Below are 22494 nucleotides of genomic sequence, written 5' to 3' on the forward strand. Positions count from 1 at the left end.
GAAGCATAGAGTGCAGACACTAGAACATATGGACTACACATCAACCTTTCACAATCAGAATTGGTTATGATCATAGCTTGTTAGCTATACACGACTTCTACCAATGTTAGCCAAACAGTCCACCAGATACCTGGGACAGTTAGCACATATTACACAGAGCAACTAATTTTGTGATTTGAAACAGGAAGTGCTAAAGTCACATGATAAGGAAAGCTCCAGTCAATGGATGTTTGTTGTATAATTCCCCAAATATAGCGGTCCACAGTGGCTGCTGTGGCCATGTTGAGCTGCTGCTGCTGAACACAGTTTTGCAGTTTGCTTTGTGGGCTCCACTCCTGGGATCTCTTAGTTCGTCTATCTTTTTTAGCCCACTCGTGTTTTTCATGTTACATGAATTTTGTCTGAGTACATATAATCAGTGCCTATCTAACAACTTCCTGTTAATGGACTCAAACCCATGCTGTACTTTTTTTCATTTTCTGTACATTTGTTTTATATGAAATGATATTTACTTCGTTTGGCCTTCACAATGGCAGTGTCGTGACTCAAAGGTGTGTACTTGCCAACAGGTTAAACTCATTCCCCTGTTTGCTCTGACTATTATGGGCAGCAAGAGTAATGTCCAGGACTCCGTCTGACAGAGGAGAATTGTCTGTGGTCAGAGAGAGGGCCAGTGTCCATCTCTGTCCATGTCAACTCACTTCATCATTGGAAAAGAAAAGTGCAGATCTGTGTCCTTTGCTGTGATAAATGCTTCTACCTTTCTCATCAATCTCCCTCCTCCTTGTTGTCTTTTCCCTTTTATGCTGCCAAAGTAAAAGGCCGGAGGACTGGGAGGAGTCGATATTTGTGCACCACAAAGAGTGCGGCTACAGGTTGAGAGACAACATCCATTTCCACATGTACATCAGCACCTCGCCGTGTGGAGACGGGAGGCTCAACTCTCCATACGAAATCACCGCTGACCGTAAGAAACCCTCCCTTTCTGTTTCCTTGTTTTCCATAAAGTCGACATCATTCAATGAATAAAACGCAGCTATTTTAATACACATACAGTGGGGCAAAAAAGTATTTAGTCAGCCACCGATTGTGCAAGTTCCCCCACTTAAAATGATGACGGAGGTCAGTAATTTGCACCAGAGGTACACTTCAACTGTGAGAGACAGAATGTGAAAAAAAAATCCATGAATCCACATGGTAGGATTTGTAAAGAATTTATTCGTAAATCAGGGTGGAAAATAAGTATTTGGTCACCTCAAACATGGAAAATCTCTGGCTCTCACAGACCTGTAACGTCTTCTGTAAGAAGCTTTTCTGTCCCCCACTCGTTACCTGTATGAATGGCACCTGTTTGAACTCATCATCTGTATAAAAGACACCTGTCCACAGCCTCAAACAGTCAGACTCCAAACTCCGCCATGGCCAAGACCAAAGAGCTTTTGAAGGACACCAGGAAAAGTATTGTAGACCTGCACCAGACTGGGAAGAGTGAATCTACAATAGGCAAGCAGCTTGGTGTGAAAAAATCAACTGTGGGAGCAATCATCAGAAAATGGAAGACATACAAGACCACTGACAATCTCCGTCGATCTGGGGCTCCACGCAAGATCTCATCCCGTGGGGTCAAAATGATCATGAGAACGGTGAGCAAAGATCCCAGAACCACACGGGGGGACCTGGTGAATGACCTGCAGAGAGCTGGGACCAAAGTAACAAAGGTCACCATCAGTAACACACTACAACGGCAGGGAATCAAATCCCGCAGTGCCAGACGTGTTCCGCTGCTGAAGCCAGTGCATGTCCAGGCCCGTCTGAAGTTTGCCAGAGAGCACATGGATGATACAGCAGAGGATTGGGAGAATGTCATGTGGTCAGATGAAACCAAAGTAGAACTTTTTGGTATAAACTCAACTCGTCGTGTTTGGAGGAAGAAGAATACTGAGTTGCATCCCAAGAACACCATACCTACTGTGAAGCATGGGGGTGGAAACATCATGCTATGGGGCTGTTTTTCTGCCAAGGGGACAGGACGACTGATCCGTGTTAAGGACAGAATGAATGGGGCCATGTATCGTGAGATTTTGAGCCAAAACCTCCTTCCATCAGTGAGAACTTTGAAGATGAAACGAGGCTGGGTCTTCCAACATGACAATGATCCAAAACACACCGCCCGGGCAACAAAGGAGTGGCTCCGTAAGAAGCATTTGAAAGTCCTGGAGTGGCCTAGCCAGTCTCCAGACCTCAACCCCATAGAAAATCTGTGGCGGGAGTTGAAAGTCCGTGTTGCTCGGCGACAGCCCCAAAACATCACTGTTCTCGAGAAGATCTGCATGGAGGAATGGGCCAAAATACCAGCTACTGTGTGTGCAAACCTGGTAAAGACCTATAGTAAACGTTTGACCTCTGTTATTGCCAACAAAGGTTATGTTACAAAGTATTGAGTTGTATTTTTGTTATTGACCAAATACTTATTTTCCACCCTGATTTACGAATAAATTCTTTACAAATCCTACCATGTGGATTCATGGATTTTTCTTTCACATTCTGTCTCTCACAGTTGAAGTGTACCTCTGGTGCAAATTACTGACCTCTGTCATCATTTTAGGTGGGGGAACTTGCACAATCGGTGGCTGACTAAATACTTTTTTGCCCCACTGTATAATCCATTTTACTGCTGCCATTCTCTCAGTTTCTCAGACAGTGTCTTACGTTATAAAGAGATCATTTTCTCTGGCAGACCTTCTGAAAGCCACCGCTCTCCTTGTATTATTTCACAAGAAGCTGCCATCCTTTTCATGTCACATTCTGTCTTTGGCCTCTTTTCAGTTGCACCGTGCTGACTAGATGACATTTTATTGCTTACCTACTGAATATAAATTGTATATTCATTTAGATGGTTTGCCCAGCAGTTTTCTGGTGGCCTACGAGTTCAGAAATGTAATCTGGTCCTTCGCTGACTGACGCTGCTTTTTTAAGCTCTGCGAGTACATGCTACAGCGCAGTGAAATTTTCATGAAACCAGCACTGACGGAAAGAAAGAAGGAGAAAGGCTGTCATTAGAGAGAGCTTTTATACTTTTTAGGCATTAAACCTTTTAAATGTAATTCTGTGCGCTCTCACAGATTACAAAATTACCGAGCACCTTTTCCTGACAGTTCTTAAACATTTCTGAGTTAGAAGTCGGCGCTTAAGTTTTAGCTGCTGTCAGATCAGCCGAGGAGGAGAGAGGAAAAGGAAGAGCGTGTCACTGTGGGGTTTAAAGTTCAAGAAAGGAAACCAAAACAGCGATTGCATATGTACATTTGGTCAGAGTGCAACGAAGGCGTATATATTGCTATAGAGTGTCACAGGGATGACAGCGAGAGCTACAGCGGTACGGGGAGAACATGCAAACTGCACTCAGGCATGATCCAAACAGTAAGAAACATTTGACTTTAACTACCACTGTCAGCACCTGTGGAGGTCATGCTAGACTGCACGCCCACGCTAAACTAGGTGAAATTGTCTTAAATGGATCAAGGAACTTGCGCTCTTGCTAACAGTGTCAATAAAGCAAGGATTTCTCTGTCAGTTTGAATAAAATAAAATAGAAACTTTCAAAAGGGCATCGCTCCAGGGAGAAGGCTACCTCCTCCCTCCCAAAAATCACAGCCCACGCATTCATAAACAGTCCAGTCACGTGTTTGCTTCATTAGCAGTAAGGAAGCAGGCAGTTGCAAACTAATACGTTTAATTCCCTACTCCAAACTTTAAACTTGCATATCAGTAATGTTTTCTTGTTTATCTGCTTTTTCTGTCATACCTTTTGAAAGTACACAGCTTCATACACACAGATTGTAACAGCTGAGAGCTTTGCAACTCATGCAAACAATTCAACTCCTACTTAAGACGTGCTGTATATTTGCATGTAATGTATTTAAAGACATATTGGAAAACCCTCTTGACTGCTGAGAGATGAGATCTGCGACTTCAGTACTGGCAGACTGCATGACGCTGGCTGGCGTTGTGTAGTAAGAAATGATTTTGTAAAGTAGTAAAACTGCGATCGTGCGCATTATTCTTTCAGTGCACAGCAGCAGACACTTAATGAGGAAGCATCGGAGTCACCTGCGGACTAAAATCGAGTCAGGCGAGGGGACGGTGCCGGTGCGTTGCCGGGGACCCGCCCAGACCTGGGACGGTGTCCTTCAGGGTGAACATCTCATCACCATGTCCTGCACAGACAAGCTCACCAGGTCAGTGCGCTCACGTGTTCCCAACATTTCCTGCGCTTAAAGTCGCATTTTCTTGTGTGTGTCCAGAATAACACACACATATCCTGCATCCATTCTTTTTTTACATCCACCAAGGAGGTTGTGGTTTTGGTTGTGTTTGCATGCGCGCCATCATTCTGTCTGTAAACACGATAGATTGAAAAGTTTTGAATCAATTCCTGTAAAACCTTGTAGACATGTCAAGTGGTGTCATGTTAACAAGCCAATCAAATTTGGTTTATATCCGCCAAAGTCTTCAAGATCAACTTAATGATTTATTTGTCAACAAAAAGCCTTATAACTTTGAAACTATGATTCTTACAAGTGGGTCACATTTGACCTCTGACCTCATTTTTTTCTTTCGACTTGGCTCCAAGTATTCTCAAGAAAAAGAGAATAATTAATTAGTTAGAAATATTCTGTACTATTATATAATTTAATGAGCTCAAGGAATTCATTTCCAGTTATTATACATACATAATGTTTGTGTAATCACTGTAAACAGCTGCCATGCTGTTCTTATCTGATTTTTACCTGCATTACAAACTTGTTCAAGTATGTTTCGAAAGAACAAAGAAAACAATTAATATATACAAAATACAATACTGTTGCCTTAAAAGTCCATTCTGGCCAGAGAGTGAGCTTCCTTGGCAGAGCTTTCCCTCGCTGCCCTCGCCCACTCTTGAGATTAAGTAGGTTTGTCTCACAGGTTTTAGTTTTGACTTTTGGTGATAGATACACTTTTCAAAAATTGCTACTTTTGTTCAGTTCGCAGCTTTGACTCATAATTTGTTTTTATGCCTCATTTATTGAAATCATAATCGAATTATATGAGTGAGCACTGCAGTTATTACTGCATGGATTGTGCTCGTTTAAAAGAGAAAAGAAAAGATAAAAAAAAACAGCTCACCCCCTTCACCCGGGAGATGTCTGGTCTACTTAAGAAATGAAAGCTAAAGTGATTGGTGGAAAGGTTAACCTTATTAGGAGATTAGCTTCCTTATGAGAAGGAAAGATCTCTGTTTAAATAAAGCACTTTTAGATGTGATGTAAGGAGAGGGTTCTCTGATATTTACCTAATGCATCAGTGTGTGTGTGTGGGATGGTGTGTTAACATGAGCTGTGCACAGTGAGAAATCTTTTGTAGTCCGGGGGGGGTGACTATTGATTTCCCATATGTGACTTGAATAGCTAATCCCATACTAATGAATTAGTGTATTAATCACGGCTTTGTTTAGATCTGCAGTGCTGCCTGTTATTTAGCTAACGTATTAGTCATACAATCCTTTACACACTGTGGTGTATAGTTGGTAAAGGCTGCTATGACTAATATTCCAAACTCAAGGCTTCTGCAGCCCACTTTAGGGACAGAGAAACCTCTGTGGTCTGCCCAAACCCGTAATTACCCGTCTTCTGTTCTCACACTTGTAAAAACCAACAATAGGTGCTCGCTTTTTGTTGCTACTTCTCTTCGTTTTCATAGATTAATTTTGCTGTTGCTGTGAGCTGCTTGTTGATAATAATTAGCCATGAAAGACTTTTCTTTTGCCACCTTTTCAGTACCATTTCTCTAAAACTGATGAATTCTTCTGTCAGTTACAATTTCCAAACAATTAAGTGAAATAGAAAATAGACCTCATGTCAAAAACTGGTCAAATAAATGAAAATTAATGCACAATTAAAATGGTCTTCATTGTAAATATTAGATTACTCACCTAGCCCACCTGAAGTGTTGGTTCTGGACTGCAAATTTTAGCATTGATCTGATGCCAAGTAAATACAGGGCTACTATTGCCGATACCGATACCAGTACCGATACTTTAAAATGCCCAATTCCAAGACCAAGTTATGATTTATGAGATGTGTAATTTTCAATTTGAGCACAAAATGGCTGTGATGATTTTTACTTTCCGTAATAATAAGTTAAAACAATAAAACACACTTTTAGGCTTTTTATGTGTATTTGAGACCTAGGATGTAAATAAGCTTTTGGTCAGATTTTGTTGTTTATCATGCTATAGCCTATAAATAAAATAGACATCAATCGTCAGTCAACACTGACACGTTTCATTAAACATGTTTGATGTAAATTTTTTCTTTTCTAAAAAAATATTTAATACAATTTATTGGGCTATGTACCTAAGTTAAAGGATAGAAACAAAGTATTGACACTTTCGCAGTATCGATCTGATATCAATATCAGTATCGATACCAATACCAGTACTGCCCATCTCTGACCTGTAGTGCCGTCACAGCCCACTAGAGGGCAGCAGTTTACAGTTGAAAACTGTGGTTTTAATCACTTCTAATTCATTTCTCTTATTCCTGGCACAACAGTGTTAGATTAAAACAGACTCAGTGACTCAGTAATATATGATGAGAGAGCAAAACTACTATAGAACCCATGTCCACATGTTGTCAGGCCAGTTTAGGACAGATGGCCACGATACATCAGGACAGCTTTACTCTTCTGCCTCCAGCTTCACGCTGTCCTTGTGTGAAGAGTGGAGGCTTAAGTGTGGTCACACTGGAGGCTGCTACACATATTCAAAAAACGTAATAATGTTAAATATATTTCCAAATACATTGCAAATTTAAAGTGGTGAGGTGGTATTAGAGGTGATAAGTGATTATAATGATTCTAATAGTAAATAAATCTGTTATTATTATGGCTGTGCTCAGTTTCTGCTGCAACATTCAGATGGTGGGGTCAGAATTTTGCATAAACATCATGAAAGCATGGAGCCATCCTGTGCTGATGGTGGTGCAGTAGTGTGGGGATATTTGCCTCCTTTATACACCACCTGGATGGCCTGGCAGAGGCCACAGGCTAAAACACGTTGATCGGGTAATAAAGTCATTCTTCATACCACTAGTGGTGGAGCTTCGGCCTCTTTAGATTATTGCTCTTCCCCAGTGCACCTTGGAAGCAGGTGAAGTTGTGCCAGAAATTTCCTTTGTGCTTGCAGCAGGATAAAATGCTGTGTCACAAAGCTCAAATGTTCTTGAACATGACAGGCAGTTCATTGAGATCTCAGTCCAGCAGAGCGCCTTTTGGATGTGGGGGAGCAGGAGATTTGCTAAATGCATGTGCAGCTGAAGAATCTGCAAGCACCTGTGTGATGCTGTCATGTCAACATGAACCAAAATCTCTGAGGAATGTTTCCAGCATCTTACTGAACCTAGGCCACGAAGAGGCTTTTGGTAGCCGAATAAGCTGTTTGGCATTGGCAGAGAAATTTGGCAAGTTTTTCATGGGAGCAACCAACAAATGCATTTCCCTTACAAATGTGGCACCATTTAAGGAAAAATAAACTTTCACACATGATAAGATTTATTGCCAAGAAGCATCGTTACAACAAAGTAATAATCGCTCAAACACAAATTTCTTTACTTTTTACATGTCACAAACAGTTGATTGTCTCCAGTAAAGCCATTCCTTCCCACTGAAATACTCCAGATTTGCTAGCACGGCTAAAAACATTCACCGCTGTACCGAGTAAAGAAATTCAACAATTGTAATTCTTCTCTTCTACACCTGACGTTCTCTGAAATATCTGAAATCAATTTTTAATATAGTCTCAGTTGTTCTGCCACGATTCTGCCTCAACAGGAGCCGAACCCGTGAATTTAGCTTAGTAAGCACCACGCTGTGCCAGCCGAGCCGTACAGGACTACAGCTGAGCCGCTGCTGCGCACGCGTGTCACAGACACAGAGAGAAAGAGAGAGCGCACGAGCGGAGAGGTGAACCCTTCTCCTGTGTAGCCGCTGTTAATTTGACCAATTTGATTCAGTTGGCCAGGGGTGGAGATGGTGTGATTAAATCTACCCAGGTCACCAACAGGGGTGAAAGCAATTACTTTACAAAAAAATAGAGTGACGGGGGAGGGAGAAGGGACAACCCTGCTTTCCTCCCCCACCGCCCACCCGCTCACCACCTTCTTCACCACATCCCGCCCGGCCAGACAGCAGACGCGCTCTCACTGCTCCACAGCTTCCTCTTTCCTCTTTTTTTATATCGCTGTAAATGATCGGTGGCCATCGTTAAACTGAGTGGGTCACAGAGGGCCAGTTTATCAAGGTCAGGAGTGGAAGGTGGAAGTGAGAGGCGCTTAGAGCTACAGAGTGAACACACACACACACCAGCACACACTGCAATCTTAAAGCAATCCCCTGGATACTCTTTTTGTCCTCTGTCACGCTCATTTTGCAACCTCCCATTACTTTTTTATTCCCCTCCACTTCCTCCCACTTCCTGCACTTTATTATCGTTAGTTCAGCTTTTGACCAGAGGGGATATTAGGATCTTTGCTCTTATCATAAACACAGCTGATAACAGTGGCCGTTGCATCGCCCGCCGATTGTCGTCGTGTTTTCTTAAGGCCGGGGCCTCGGTGAAGATTCTTCACTAATATTTGATTCGAAGCCGACAGCTGGATTTAATTGAGGGGCCTAAATGGCTTTCATATAACGATGATGTTCTCCATTCCACCGCAGTTTTATGCAGATGAACACATTACTTTAATGGTCGGCGTTTACTGAGGGTGGGAGAGAGAGAGAAAGAGGAGGTCCTCTCCCTCTCCTCTCTCTAGATTCACACGCCCAAGCCAGATGGCTGTCTTTTCTTGCATGAGATTAGAAGATGTTTCTGATTCACGGTGTCGCTTTCTGGGTAAATTAATATTTCAGGCTAAAGTATTTTCTGTTTGGGCGTGCGCGCGTTGCTTTTTGAACAAAATTCCTCCTCTCTGTTTGGGAAGGAAGGACAGATCTTGGTGACAGATTGCAGGTAAAGCAGAGGCGGGCGGGCTGCTGCTTTGTGAGCCCATTTAAGTGATTCCCAGAAAGCCGGTGATGTTAATTGACTGCTTGGGGAAGCAAAGGAAGCTGTAATGAGTGATTATTAAGCTGGGAAGGGGTGGTGGGGGGATGCGGGGTGTAATTGCATCCATGATAAGGAGACATTGATTAACAAAAAGAACAGTGATGTAAAAATTAGAAGCCTCCGATGTAACTCCAGCACAGCTCAGGTAAACAGCAGGATTCCTCCTCATTTATGAAGGGCAGGGATTATAATAAACACGCTAATTATCATTCTATATGTATAAATTAGCATTTGCTGCTGGCTACACTTTGAGGTGCCCACGTGGCCTGCGGGATTAGCCCCACAGTGATTTTGTGTCACTTGTGGCTCGCTAAACAAACCACAAGGAGATCCGCGTGCAGCAAGCAGTCGACTGAGGCTCTCCTGCAGCCCTGCAGTGTATTAACCTCCGTGGCACTGATGAATGCACACGTGGTAATGTGTTGTTCCAGGTAATGAATGCTGATGTACTGACCTTTGGCGGTGTTGTTGTTGGTGATGACGGTTTGTGTTTCTGGGGGAAGAGGACGTTTATGCGTGAAGAGCGTGTGTGGTCACTTGCTGCTATTCATCACGTCCCACATCGAGATAATGATCAAATTGTCTCCACCTGTCATCAAAGCTCTCACACCTGCCTCGTTGTCTCGTTTTCCCCACTTTGCCTCTCTCTATCCACCGCTCCACCCCTCCATCTCCTCCTTCTATTTCGTATCTTTGGCCAACTGTTGTGTTTCGTTTCTCCTTTCACCCACACACCTCATCCTACACTCACACCTTCGCCGACGTTTTCACGAATGCTGTTCCTTCCATCCTTTCTCCTCTCTTCCCTCCTTAACTTCTTCTCTCTTTTCTTCCTCCCACCACCTCCCTACCCCTAGATGGAACATCCTTGGCCTGCAGGGGGCATTGCTGAGCCATTTTGTGGAACCAGTGTACCTGCATAGCATGACCGTTGGCAGCCTGCGTCACACGGGCCATCTGGGCAGAGTTCTGAACCAGCGTCAGGAGCGCCTGGGCCCACTGCCTGCCACATACAGACGCAACCAGCCCCTGCTCAGCGGTATGACCACAACATAATCAGCCACACAGCAACTCTGGGCAGTAGCTGTAAAATACACTCATAAATACACTCTATGCACTTTGGGAAGTCTCCACACAATAGAAAGTGACACAGTAAAAAAATCTTTTCAATATACTTTTACTTTTTGCTTCTGATGTAGCACATAAAGGTCTGAGGGTTTTTGTTTTTTTTTCTGCTTTAAGTTTGGAGCTTCTTTGGGTGGCATTGCTTTAAACAGGTCCCAAATGTCAAGATTGTGATGTTCATTATAATTGAAAACTACATGGAAAAAAATACCTGATGTGGGGGATCTAATCCAATGTAGCCCACTGGATTTGGACTTTGCATTTTAAAATTTCAGTGTTAGCATTATAATAATAATAATAATGATAATAATAATAAAACATTTTATTTGAGGGCGCCTTTCTAAAACCCAAGGTCACCTTACAAAGAGAAAAAGACATCAATAAAACACTTGATTAAAATAGATTCAAATAAATTAAAATACAGAAACCAGCAAAATACAGCCACAAACAACAAAATTAAAAACACACACAAAAAAAAACTACTATTTGCCAGCAAGTAAAATCTGTATTAAAGAGAGTAAGCCAGTTTAAACAAGTTGGCTTTGAGTTGTGATCTATATTTCTTAAGGCTGAAGGAAGTGAGTTCCTCTGTGACCCATAGTGATCCGGGAAGTAATAAGACTATGGACAAGGATGGGGAATAGGGAATAAGGAAGGGATGAAGTCGGTTAATGTTACGTAAGTGAAAGTATGCAGACTGGGCTATGTAATTAATGTGAGACTGAAATGAGAGAGTACTGTCAAGTATGACACCCAAACTCTTTACCTGCGGGGAAGGAAGGATGGGGGATTTTCAATATTAATGGAGAAACTGTGAGATTTGGTTAAGGTAGAGGCTGTGCCAACGAGTAACACTTCTGTTTTATTACCGTTACGTTTGAGAAAATTGGAGGAGAACCAAGATCTGATCTCCATAAGACAGTTCAAGAGGGAGAAGGTGGAAGGGATGAATTAGGTTTGGAGGAAATGTAGAGCTGGGTGTCATCAGCATAACAATGAAAATTGATATTATATTTTCAAAATATTTGGCAAAGAGCGAGCATGTAGATAATGAATAAAAGAGGCCCTAATACTGAACCCTGGGGCACGCCAGCAGAAACAGGATAGAGACTTGAAGAGTGGGATTTAAATTGGATAAACTGACTGTCCTGTTAGGTGGGCTATGTTCAGCCTAGTGTTCTTGGGTTATGCCTGTAGTCCTCTCCACCTACACCCTGTCATCCATATACAGTCAGATCGTGTTTCAAAACCAGTGTTTTGTGGGCCAAAATGACAAAACCAAGGCTTCAAAATAATAGTCCATTAACTTTATTGATAACTTTAAAGTCTATGGTAGGATAAACATGTAGGTTCCTCTTTCAAGTGTAAGAGCAGAAGCTAGCTAGCTTGATTAGCAAAGTACATTCATAGCTCCCAAGTTATTCTGATATTACTTTGGATACTAAAAGTACATGTTTGAGTCTCCTGTAAAGAGATCTTCAATGTGGATTAACTCACTTTCGGAAACAACAGGTTGTTTCTTGGGAATACCCCTAAAATATCCTTAAACACAAGCACCAGCCTGTAGCCTACTCACCAAAACTGTTAAAACCCACTAAACATGTATTCTGTGCTTGGATCACTTTCAGCCTTTTCTGTATTTCCTCTTTTCAGCTTACAGTCTGCTTTCTATTCTCACCCTGCCTTCATATAGCGACTTACCCACACATGCTTAGAGATCTGCACTACATAAATGTCCTCGTGTACAGTACTCTGTTTTCACGTATTCTTTTTAAGGAATGTCAGCTACAGGTGCGATGCAACATAACAGATCATATGTTACACCCCCTTCTCACGCACACACAAACACACATTCTCGCACTCTTAGCAAACTCGTACACCACTTCTTCTCTACACTTACATTTTGCCAGTCAGACAAGCAAAAACTAAGAAGTTGTTTGGCGCGTCTGCTTCCAGGGCTCCGCTGAGACTCGAGGCTTGTGTTTGTAGTGAGGATGAATGCTGGAAGAGGATGTGAATGACACCCAACTGGTAGAAACTGCATCAGCCATCACTTCAGATCTAGGCCAGGCAGAGCCGCTGAGCGACAGGCACGCACAGAGATGTAGGACACATTTGGTTGTTAGGGATCACTGATATAAACAAAGAGAGTCACAGTCACTTACAGGGAAACACATTATATCATATCAACAGCTCTCTGTGGCTAACATCTCCATATCTACTATACATGGCTTTGCATGCTCTTCTTGAAGGGCGCAGGGGCTCTCTGGTTGCCTTGGTGGCGAAGATTTTCTGAAGCCCGTCCTTATCGAGATTGATAATTGTGCTGAAATGTCCTCTGGTGATGGTTGCTGGGATGAATTTATCACTGAACCCTCAGACCGCAGCCTCAGCGAGCATTTCTCATGATTTGGCTTTTTAAATGGAGTCATTTGAGTCTTTGCTTTTAGATATTACAAGCTGCGGTTAATATTTGGAAAATTGTGGTCAGGTTTGATCTTTTTGTTCATCGTTCTTCCTTATCCCGTTTTTTATCATAGCTGCAAAGAGTGTTTAATGACTGTTATAGGTTCTTTTTCCCACCAGTTAAATACTAATGCTGTCGAATGTCCTTTACGCCATTTCTTGAGGTTTCCTGCACATGCTCTGTCGTCCTCTCTAACAGTGATTGTGTGTTTTCTGTGTGTGTGTGTGTCTCAGACTGTCAGATCTTTGCACCTGCAGTACTATGAGTAGTTTATTGAAGGGTGAAGGCAGGGAGAGAGATGGACAGAGAGTGGAGATGGCCCTACGCCAAATCAATGTAATCACAGCCCTTATCGGACAGCCATTCAATCTGAGAGGGAGCTCGTACCGAGAGAGAGACAGGCTGAGGAAAACAAGGGGAGACAGCAAGGCAGGGCGGGAATAAAGAAACGCAGAGCTTCGCTCGCATTCAGATGTCTGCACGTGTATCGCCCCCTCCCATTCCTCTCATCTCCTCCGCCAGCCTTTCATTGCCTCTGATGAGCTCCCAGGCTATTGTGAGTCCAGGGTTATTTAAAAGCGACACCCCCAGAAGAAATTCCTGGGGATCGCAGGGCCCGTTCTTATCACACACAGCCAAAGCGGCTCCACCTGAACCCTGAGGGCCAAACGCATCGATGGACCGACTTGTCCTTCACTCCTCGTCCTGCTGTTGAGCGAACGCAAACTGTGGCGGGGCTTTGTTGTTTCGGGATAAGAGGAATCGGAACAACAGCAGATAAAGGAAACATTAATAATGTTCGTGCTCCACTTTTGGAGCTTTGCAGATAGATCGGTGCACATGCATGTTTTACAGCTACACCCTCTTTTCTCCACGTGTTGAAATTCGTATTTTAGCTTTTGCTGTTCTGAGGTCTGATACATATTTGCATTAAGATGATGTCACTGTGAGGAAAGTTACTTGAAAAATGTAATCAGTTACTCATTACATATTAACATCAAGTAATCATCGGCAGTCCATCAGTGGTGCTGTTAAACATTTGATCCTCCAGTCAATGAATGAATGAATGAATCAATCAATCAATCAATCAATCAATCACAGATACTCCTGATCTCAGCTCATTATTTGCATAAAGCTCAGCTGTCTACAGTATCAATTTCTTCCATTCCATCTTCTCCACCACCATGGACAAGACCAAAGAGCTGTCGAAAGACATCAGTGACTGCAGATCTGCGCAGGCTGGACTGAGCTACAAGACCATCAGCAAGAAGTTTGGTAACAAGGTGACAACTCCTGGTGTGTTCATTCGGCAATGGAAGAAATTGAAAGATGATGGTTCATGGGATGATCATAAGAAAGGTGACAGATCCTCAGCTGAGACCCCAATCACCACGAACCACATTGGTAACCTACTGCACCATAATGGACTGAAATTTTGCAGTGCCTACAAGGTCCCCCTGCTTAAGTAGGCAAATGTACATACCCGTTTTAAGTTTGCCAGTAAACATCTAAATGAGAAGGCTTAGGAGAAATTGCAGGGATCAAATAAAACAAAATCAAGCTCTTTGACGTCAACTTGATGTCTCATTTTTAGAGGAAGGGAAATGCTGTGTGTGACCCAAAGAGCACCGTCCCCACAGTCAAGCAGGGAGGTGGAAACCTAATGCTTTGGGGCTGATTTTTTGCAAACTTTACCACACTAAGACGCCAATGAAGGTGGGCATGTACCATGGTTGGTCTTTTTGCAGGTCTTTAACCACACTGGAGGGGTTTCAAGCATGAATCCCTGTTTAAGGTCATGCATAAGTATCTCAATTGGATTTATGTCCAAACTTTGACTAGGCCACTCCAGCTGTTCGTAGTTTTCCCCAGTTTTCCTCCAGCCTTGATTTGCTGGAGTTCCAAAGTCCTAAAATGCCTTTGTAACCCTTTCCAGACTGACGCTGCTGTTCTTGAGTTGCTTTAGATTTTGGCATGTTGTGTTGACTTTTGAGATATTTTAGTCTACTTCGCTTTGACAAAGACTTTCTATTTAAAGGATTTCCTGATCCAACAGGTTAACGAGTGCTCAGGCCTGGGTGTGGCTAGTAAACTGAACTCAGCTTTCCAAAAAATGTGGTTAATCACAGTGAATTCATAAGTTAACAAGGGGGACTGTTACTTTTTCACATAGGGCAAATAGAGTTTGATAGCTTTTTTTCCCGTAATGAATGAAATCAATTTAAAATCTGCATTTTCCCTTTTCTTGGCTTACCTTTCTTTAAAATCTTGTCTTTAAATTATGTTTATAGAAAGTGTTTTAAAGGATTTGAGCCAGCAACTGTTCATTTATAATCCAGTCGTTGACACAGAAAATGAGTAAGTTCCTCTTTTCACATACCTGTTGCTTCACTTCTCCTCCACTTCTTCTCCACCCAACAAGGCACACATTTACAGCCCTGCAGTACTACAATAATGCAGGATAGATGCACTGTGTACACATGAACGCACAGCAGCCTCAAATATTAAGCTGCTCCTGTGTGTACTGTACAGTTCTGAATCCCATAACCAAAGGCTTTAATTCTGCCTTTTTCATGTCTGCCAAACACTTCCCAGAAGAGAAATTGATCAAGTCCTCAATGGAGGAAACATCAAATTGGCTATTACAGAAACAGAGGAGTCAAGCCCATTGAAGGGAAGAAATGAGCCATGAATGGAGCGAGAGGAGTGGGAAAAAGCAGGATGGATAGGAGGGTCTTTTGTTCAAAGAGGTGCGTCTGCACAAGAGAGAAGAGATGGGTAATACATAAGAGACACGGAGGATTGTTACCGTGGCAGGCGATTCATTCCAGCTCCAAGGAGCAACAGAAAAGGAGAGGTGAGATTGGTAAATGGAAGAGTGAAGACAGGAAAATAAGTGTGGAAAAGGAGGAAATGATCTGCAGGCATGTATTGTGGTATTGTAGATCTGGTATTGTAATATAACAAGCTGTCTGTCAGGCGATGAGATCAGAAGCAACTGTTATTCAGCCGTCACAGAGACTCTGCCCGTTGATTTTCTATAAGGGGAGCCTTTAATGTTGCATGATGTAATAAATAACTCAAGCTGGAATCAAAGACAGCGATTCTTATAGCTGTGATTATTAATGCTCCAGTGTGCAGAATTTACAGGGCTCTATTCCTAGAAAAGTAATACAGCATTGATAGGGGCAGGGATAGCTCAGTAGGTAAAGTGGTCGCCCCATGATCGGAAGGTCGGCGGTTCGAATCCACTTAACGGCTACCCTGAGGTACCCCTGAGCAAGGTACCGTCCCTACACACTGCTCCCCGGGCGCCTGCTTAGTGGGCTGCCCACTGCTTCACTGAGTGAATGGGTCAAATGCAGAGAAAAACAAGTAATTTCCCCATGGGGATCAATAAAGTATCCATTATTATTATTTTATTTTTCATTAGCATATAATCGCCTCTAAGTACATCTCTTCTATCTACATAGGGAGTGGGCCCAGTATGCTTCTGTAGTAGTCCAGAAAAGCCTTCCAGTTCTTTAAAGGTAGCTTTACATAAAATACAGCATTTATCAATGGATAACACATGATCTCAATTAGTGTACATACAAATATACAATCAAAATTTAGTTCTAGGAGGCATTTGTCCTATGTGATTTAACCACAGACTGCGTATGACAGATGGCTGAGGCACCCATTTGTTTGTGGACCAACAATGTGAGGTCTCGCATTTGGCATGTTGGCCTTTGTCATGTCGGTTTTTAGAGGCAGAATGTTTGGAGTACAAATTTATCAGCTACTACAAATTAGTTTAGTTCACATCTGTGAACTGTGTGGGTGCGTCGGTCAGACATGGATAAGTGCTAATTAAAATGGTAAATGGCCTGTATTTGTATAGCGCTTTACTAGTCCCTAAGGACCCCAAAGCGCTTTACATATCCAGTCACCCACCCATTCATACACAGGTGATGGCAAGCTACATTGTAGCCACAGCCGCCCTGGGGCGCACTGACAGAGGCGAAGCTGCTGGACACTGCCGCTACAGGCCCTCTGACCACCACCAGTAGGCAACAGGTGAAGTGTCTTGCCCAAGGACACAACGACCGAGACTGTCCAAGCTGGGGCTCGAACCAGCAACCTTCCGATTACAAGGCGAACTCCCAACTCTTGGGAAGAGTTAAATGGGAAGAGCAGGCTACAACAACAGCTGGTTATAAGCTAACATTATGCCAGCTCACATTAGACCCGAGTATCCTTTCCTTTTCTTTCCTTCTGATAAACATTTTGTTTATATTGTCACATTGTAGGAGGATTTATTTGCTAAATGCCTCAGTCAAACTGTTACATCTACTTCCGAGAAAGTTTCATGAACGAACTGCAGCCAACGGCAGCAAAAACAACACTGCTACCTAACAACTCACTTCAGTATGACTGTCATCGATCAAAAGAGAGCTTCTCCGGCTCATTGACCTGTACCGGATCCTTTCAGAAAGTTTTACAGCCTCTTCCAGAGTAAATAAAGGTGGACACTTCTCACTCTGCATTGACAGCTGAGGTAAACAGCAGGCTGGAAGTGTTCCTTAGAACTGGATTTGATCGGTAGGCTGGTAGAAATATGCCGACTGGCCACAACTATTATGTGGAATAATCTAAATATAGTTTTGATCTCTTTTGGCTGACTGAAACATAGCAGCTAGGATTATGTACTTGAATTGGGAGGGGTACAAAAACAGAACTCAGTTAACCGCAATCTGCAATCTACTGACATCTAGTGGTGAGAATTTGACACCCTCTGCAAATCTTTAATACATGAGATAATTTAATGGTTAAGTTGTAAAGCAATCCACACCCGTACTGTGTGAAAGGCATATTAGCAATAGAGATCAAAATTTTTCTTGTACCAGGATTTAAATATAGTTATTTCTGCAGTAAAAATTGGCATTTTAACTTGGAAGTCTCTGGGGATTGACTTGCTTTTTGTACCCAGCCTCAAGTGGCCTTTTGAAGAAACGCAGAGTTTGGCACTCCATATTTGTTACATTTTCTGCCCCAGAAAGTGCCGCTTAGATTCAACATTTTCTCCTGCTTCAGGCTGTACAATCGGGTGTGAATCCAAACTCCTATGCAGCTTCTATGAAACGCCCACGCTGGCCTCTCAGGAACATTTTGCCTTGAGCCCTCATTTGCTCCTCACCCTGCTGTCAGCTCTGTTCCCGCCACAGGCCCAGCACCTCTGCCAGCGCCTGTGTTCTCAGTGCAGGCAGCTAATTCTCTCCACGGAGGCCGTGTGATCGCCGCTCACCTCCACTTTCCATCTACCGCTGTCTCTCTTTCACTTTCCTCTGCTGATCACTTTGTGTGCTTTGCTGCGAGGCTAATTATTTCAAAAAGAAATGTAGAGAGTGGAGAACAGAGTGACAGTCCAGTGTAGGCAGCAGTCGATCTTAGAGTGTGGAGATGATATTTACAGCATAAAAAGACATTGCTTATGTGCTTCATTCCTTTTCCAACCTGCTCTCTAAAGGTGTATCAAAACTATAATACTTACATAGCCATCGTATCGTTTTTGTGCATCCCTGCAAACCTGTATGTCTTCCAGCCTCAGAGTGAGGCGAGGGTGGCAGAAGGTTAAACCAAATAACAAAGCAGAGGTTCAGAAAACATACAGATGCAAAATTTCACTCACAAAACCATGTGACATGTCATGATGTCATTTGTATCTTCTTGTCTTCCACATAGGCTTGAGCAGTGCCGATTATCAGCAGCCGGGGAAGGCGTCGTGTGTGAGCGTCAACTGGACGTTGGGTGACGCACAGTTGGAAGTGGTCAACACCGCAACTGGACGGAGACGAGACTCAGGGACACCCTCACGTCTCTGCAAGCACGCCCTGTTCACCCGCTGGAACAGACTGTACCGCAAGGTGAGGGAAGGCACCTGTGGCGAAGGTCAAGTGGCTGAGACCTTATGACACCAATTCACAACAACAGTCACCTCGAGGCCCTTTATATAGTAAATGCCCTACAAAATACAATATAATATTAAAAAAAACAACAACAATCAGACAAACCCCCTATGACCAAGCACTTAGCAATCGTAGGAAGGAAAAACTCCCTTTTAACAGGAAGAAACCTCCACAGAGCGACCAGGATCAGGGAGGGGCGGGGCCATCTGCTGTAACCGAATGCAAAGAAGAAATACTTGCATGAGCCTGGGCCCATCGCAGCATAACTAAGGGGGATTCAGGGTCACCTGAGCCAGCCCTAACTATAAGCTTTATCTAAAAGGAAAGTTTCAAGCCTGATCTTAAAAGTAGAGAGGCTGTCTGTCTCCTGAATCCAAACTGGGAGCTGGTTTCACAGAGGAGGAGCCTGAAAGACGAAGGCTCTGCCTCCCATTCTACATTTAAATACCAGAGGAACCACAAGTAAGACTGCAGTCAGAGAGTGAAGTGCTCTACTAGCATAATAAGGTACTAGAAGGTCTTTAAGTTATGACGGGCTCGTTAACTACTTGACAAACACCACATCAGTCCAGATCAGTGACTCAGATCATCTGCCTAGCAGACAGCTCCTGCAGTGCAATAAAGCATTTCTTTGAGCCTTGATACAGTTAATACAGTGAGATATATATAAGCTACCTCAGGGTTGCTATGAAGACATAAATTAGCAATAAACACAAAAATAATTTTTCTTGTTTCAGTTTGAAACCTGTTTATTTCCTTTTGTAAAGTTGAGCGTTCACTCTCAGCTCGGGCCTCAAGTGGATATTTGAGGAACTGCAGTGACCTCCAGATGAGCTTAGTTAACTCCAGTTTTATTCGATTCATCAGAATCACTGACTCTTTCTGCAGGACTTTCTCACAGCAAACATTTAGACTCGATGTTTTAGAGAAAACACCTAAACGGAACGCGGCGCCCGTCACACTAATAATTACACCGTTCTTTTGTTTGCTATGATGTGCGGAAATGTCTGCTGTGGATAAAGTTCCACCAATTGAAAAGTGAATTAAAAATAAACAAAACACTGCCCACATTGTATCTTTTAGTTCCCAGAAAAATATTACGATGTCCTATTTAATTAATATAAGGCTGAACAATAATCACATCTTACAAGTTTCAGCGCTCTGTGCCCTGCAAGTGCTCTCGTGCAGCAAAGCCAAAGGCATCGCTCAGTTATTGCTGGAAACAATATGGAATCCACTGCTATTAGGAATCCCGTGCGCACAGCCGCTACACACAAGCATTAACTACAGTGATGCATGCCAGCAGTCAAAAGGCACAGACACGCGTAGAAGCAGAGAGCTGTGTGCAGTGGAAATGTGGAATCTCCTCTCTGCCGTAGATACATTTGTCTGCCTGGCAGCATCTGCTGTCTGTGCGGCTTATCAAAAAGCTGACAGCTCGGATCTTTACCCGCCGCACTCTCATTTCCATTCTGAAACTTTACGTAACAGACACTGCCTGCATCGCCAAATGGCGGCCGTTAAAGCATAATGACTATGAAACCATAATTATTTGGAGAAGTACTCGAGGAGGCCCGCACCCTAAGTGCTCCCTGCGCGCCGCATATAAGGGGCCACGCAAGAGCAGTCGCACTAATCTCCAAAACAAACTTTTGCTCTCTCCCTCTCTCTCTCCCCACTTGTCTCCCTGCCGATCTTCATTGCCCCCCCACCTCCCCCTTCCTCGTGACAATAGGAATGCACAAAAAGCACAGAGAATGTTCAATTGCTTGTGAAATTTAAATGGGGAGATTACACAGCTGTTGAAGCCCCCCTCCACCCTGCGCCTGCTCCCAGCCCCCACCCAAATGCATTTGTGCCGGCTCATTCGCTTTGTTTTGCTCGCTAAACCTTTCGCCCCTCTGCCCCGGCTTTATTTCTCTCTCTCTTTCTGTTCTCCATCCCCGTCTTCACGTCTGACTCCGCTCTTATCTGACTCTCAATTTCTCTCTTCTTGTGTTTGTTTCCCCTCTCCACCCATCACTTTCTCTCCCGGTCATCCGCGCCCTCTTCAGTTGGGGATCCACGCGTCCAGCTCGGCGGACCGCCAGCTCATGTACGGCGAGGCCAAGATGGCGGCGCGCCCTTACCAGACAGCGAAGCAGCAGTGGTTCAGGTCTCTGCAGGAAATGGGCCTCGGCACCTGGGTCAAAAAACCCCCAGAGCAGGAGCAGTTCCTGCTGTCGGACTGAGTGAGAGAGAGAGTGTGTGTGTGAGGGTGTGTTTGTTTAAGCATCTCTTTTTTTTAGGGTCCAATGAGTCTATGTTTCACAACCCAGTTTAACCTCTAAACTCAAGGCTGTCAGCCCAGCATGTGTGTGTGTGTCTGCATTTCATTCTCCACGTACACCCAGGACGGCAGGCGGAAGGTTGACTGGACGTCTGAAAAGAAACGGGACACGAGGGTGGAGTTGGTGTTCTTTAAGCATACAAACACACGAGTTTAAGCAAACACCCACCTAAATGTGACCCACCACCACCACCCCCAAGCTCTTCTGTGGCTGTCAGGGAAGGGTGGGGTAACCTTGAGCGGGGATGAAAGGCAGCCACTATCTTGTCATCAGCTATTTCCGGGCCCCAAGGCTCCCGCTGAGGAGTAGAGCCACGGGGGAGAGAGCGAGACAGACAGAAGCAGAGGGAAAAAAGAGAAGGAGAGGTCCTCGTCCAATTACCGGCCCTGTCAGAGTGACGGGTGATAGAGAAAGAGGAAGGGAAGAACGAGTGAGGAAAAAGAAGGACGGAGCGTCGCTTCAGAGCTCACCTTTCTCTCTCTTCCTCGTTCTATCTCTGTCCTCCTCCTCTTAACTCACCCTTTGACTCTCCGTCGCTCCCTCCTTTGCCCTCTTTTCTGTCTCCTCCCTTGCCTCCACCTCCTCGTCCTTCTCTCCTCACCTCTCCCCGCCACGCTTGGAGTTTAACATGACACGAGGACAGGTTAATACACCACCCTTTTTTTCCCCCATCCCTCCCTTCCTCTCATCTTCACCCCTCTGGGTAAAAAGAGAAAGCGAGGTACATAAACGCAGCCATTACAGCTTGCCCTGAGTGCGTGGAGTGATGGAGGAGAAGGGGGAGTGGTGTATTTACTCTCCTCCTTTTGTCTTTTGACCTGCCTGACCTGAGTTTTTGTTTTGTTTCGTTTTTTTCCACCTGGTTTCATGCCCGTTTCCACGCATCTTAATCGCTAATCTTGTCGCCACCAATAGAAGCTGCTTATGGAGGCGAGTCATCAGCCTTGATGCCCCGAGCAAGCTGTCATTCTGTGGTCATGACCACCTTGGAGTGAAGTTTGTTTTGTTTCTTTTTGTAAATTTGCACCTCACACTATTTTATGTCTTTGCATATTTCATGAACGCAGCATTTTACGTGATTTTTTTCCTTTTTTTGTCCTTTTAAATCAGTTAAATGTTTATAGTCTTCGTATTGCTCTGTCATTGCTGTTTTTGTCTCTAGTCAAGGTAGCGCTGCGGCCCAGTTCAGAGTAGTGAGAGTGACATCTAGTGGTCGCTCTTGTGTTTTGTCCTGCCCCTGCTGTGAGCCCCTGTCCTGGCAGCATTACAGTGTCACAGCTGGAGAGCTAAGCCTTTACTGGAGATCAGACGACTGGACACACGGGCGGCTTTACACAAAAACTGCATGTGGAAGAGTTTCTTCTTACATTTGAAATTTTAAAAAGCTGCAGAAGTGATTCTCCACATAAAAATGTGTTTAACAAAATGCTTAAAAACTGGGCAGTTTGCACTCAAACACACTGTGTGACATCCCCTTTTACCTAA

At 43.7% G+C, this 22494-nt stretch overlaps 1 protein-coding gene across 2 annotated transcripts in view; it reads left to right on the forward strand.

Moving 5' to 3' along the window:
* The window catches only part of adarb2 (adenosine deaminase RNA specific B2 (inactive)), a 240458-nt gene extending 219548 nt beyond the window's left edge, over positions 1-20910 (forward strand). For both annotated transcript variants that reach the window (XM_085362625.1, XM_085362626.1), the window contains 5 exons: positions 816-967; positions 4067-4235; positions 9997-10178; positions 18456-18637; positions 20734-20910. In XM_085362625.1, coding sequence (XP_085218751.1) covers positions 816-967; positions 4067-4235; positions 9997-10178; positions 18456-18637; positions 20734-20910 — 862 coding nt within the window. The remainder of the gene's footprint in view (positions 1-815; positions 968-4066; positions 4236-9996; positions 10179-18455; positions 18638-20733) is intronic.
* The last annotated feature ends 1584 nt before the right edge of the window (positions 20911-22494 follow it).

Source organism: Diplotaxodon limnothrissa, linkage group LG9 (genome assembly GCF_057381915.1).
Source record: "Diplotaxodon limnothrissa isolate DT_005_m linkage group LG9, D_limnothrissa_male_GT1.1, whole genome shotgun sequence".
NCBI classification, from domain to species: Eukaryota; Metazoa; Chordata; class Actinopteri; order Cichliformes; family Cichlidae; genus Diplotaxodon; species Diplotaxodon limnothrissa.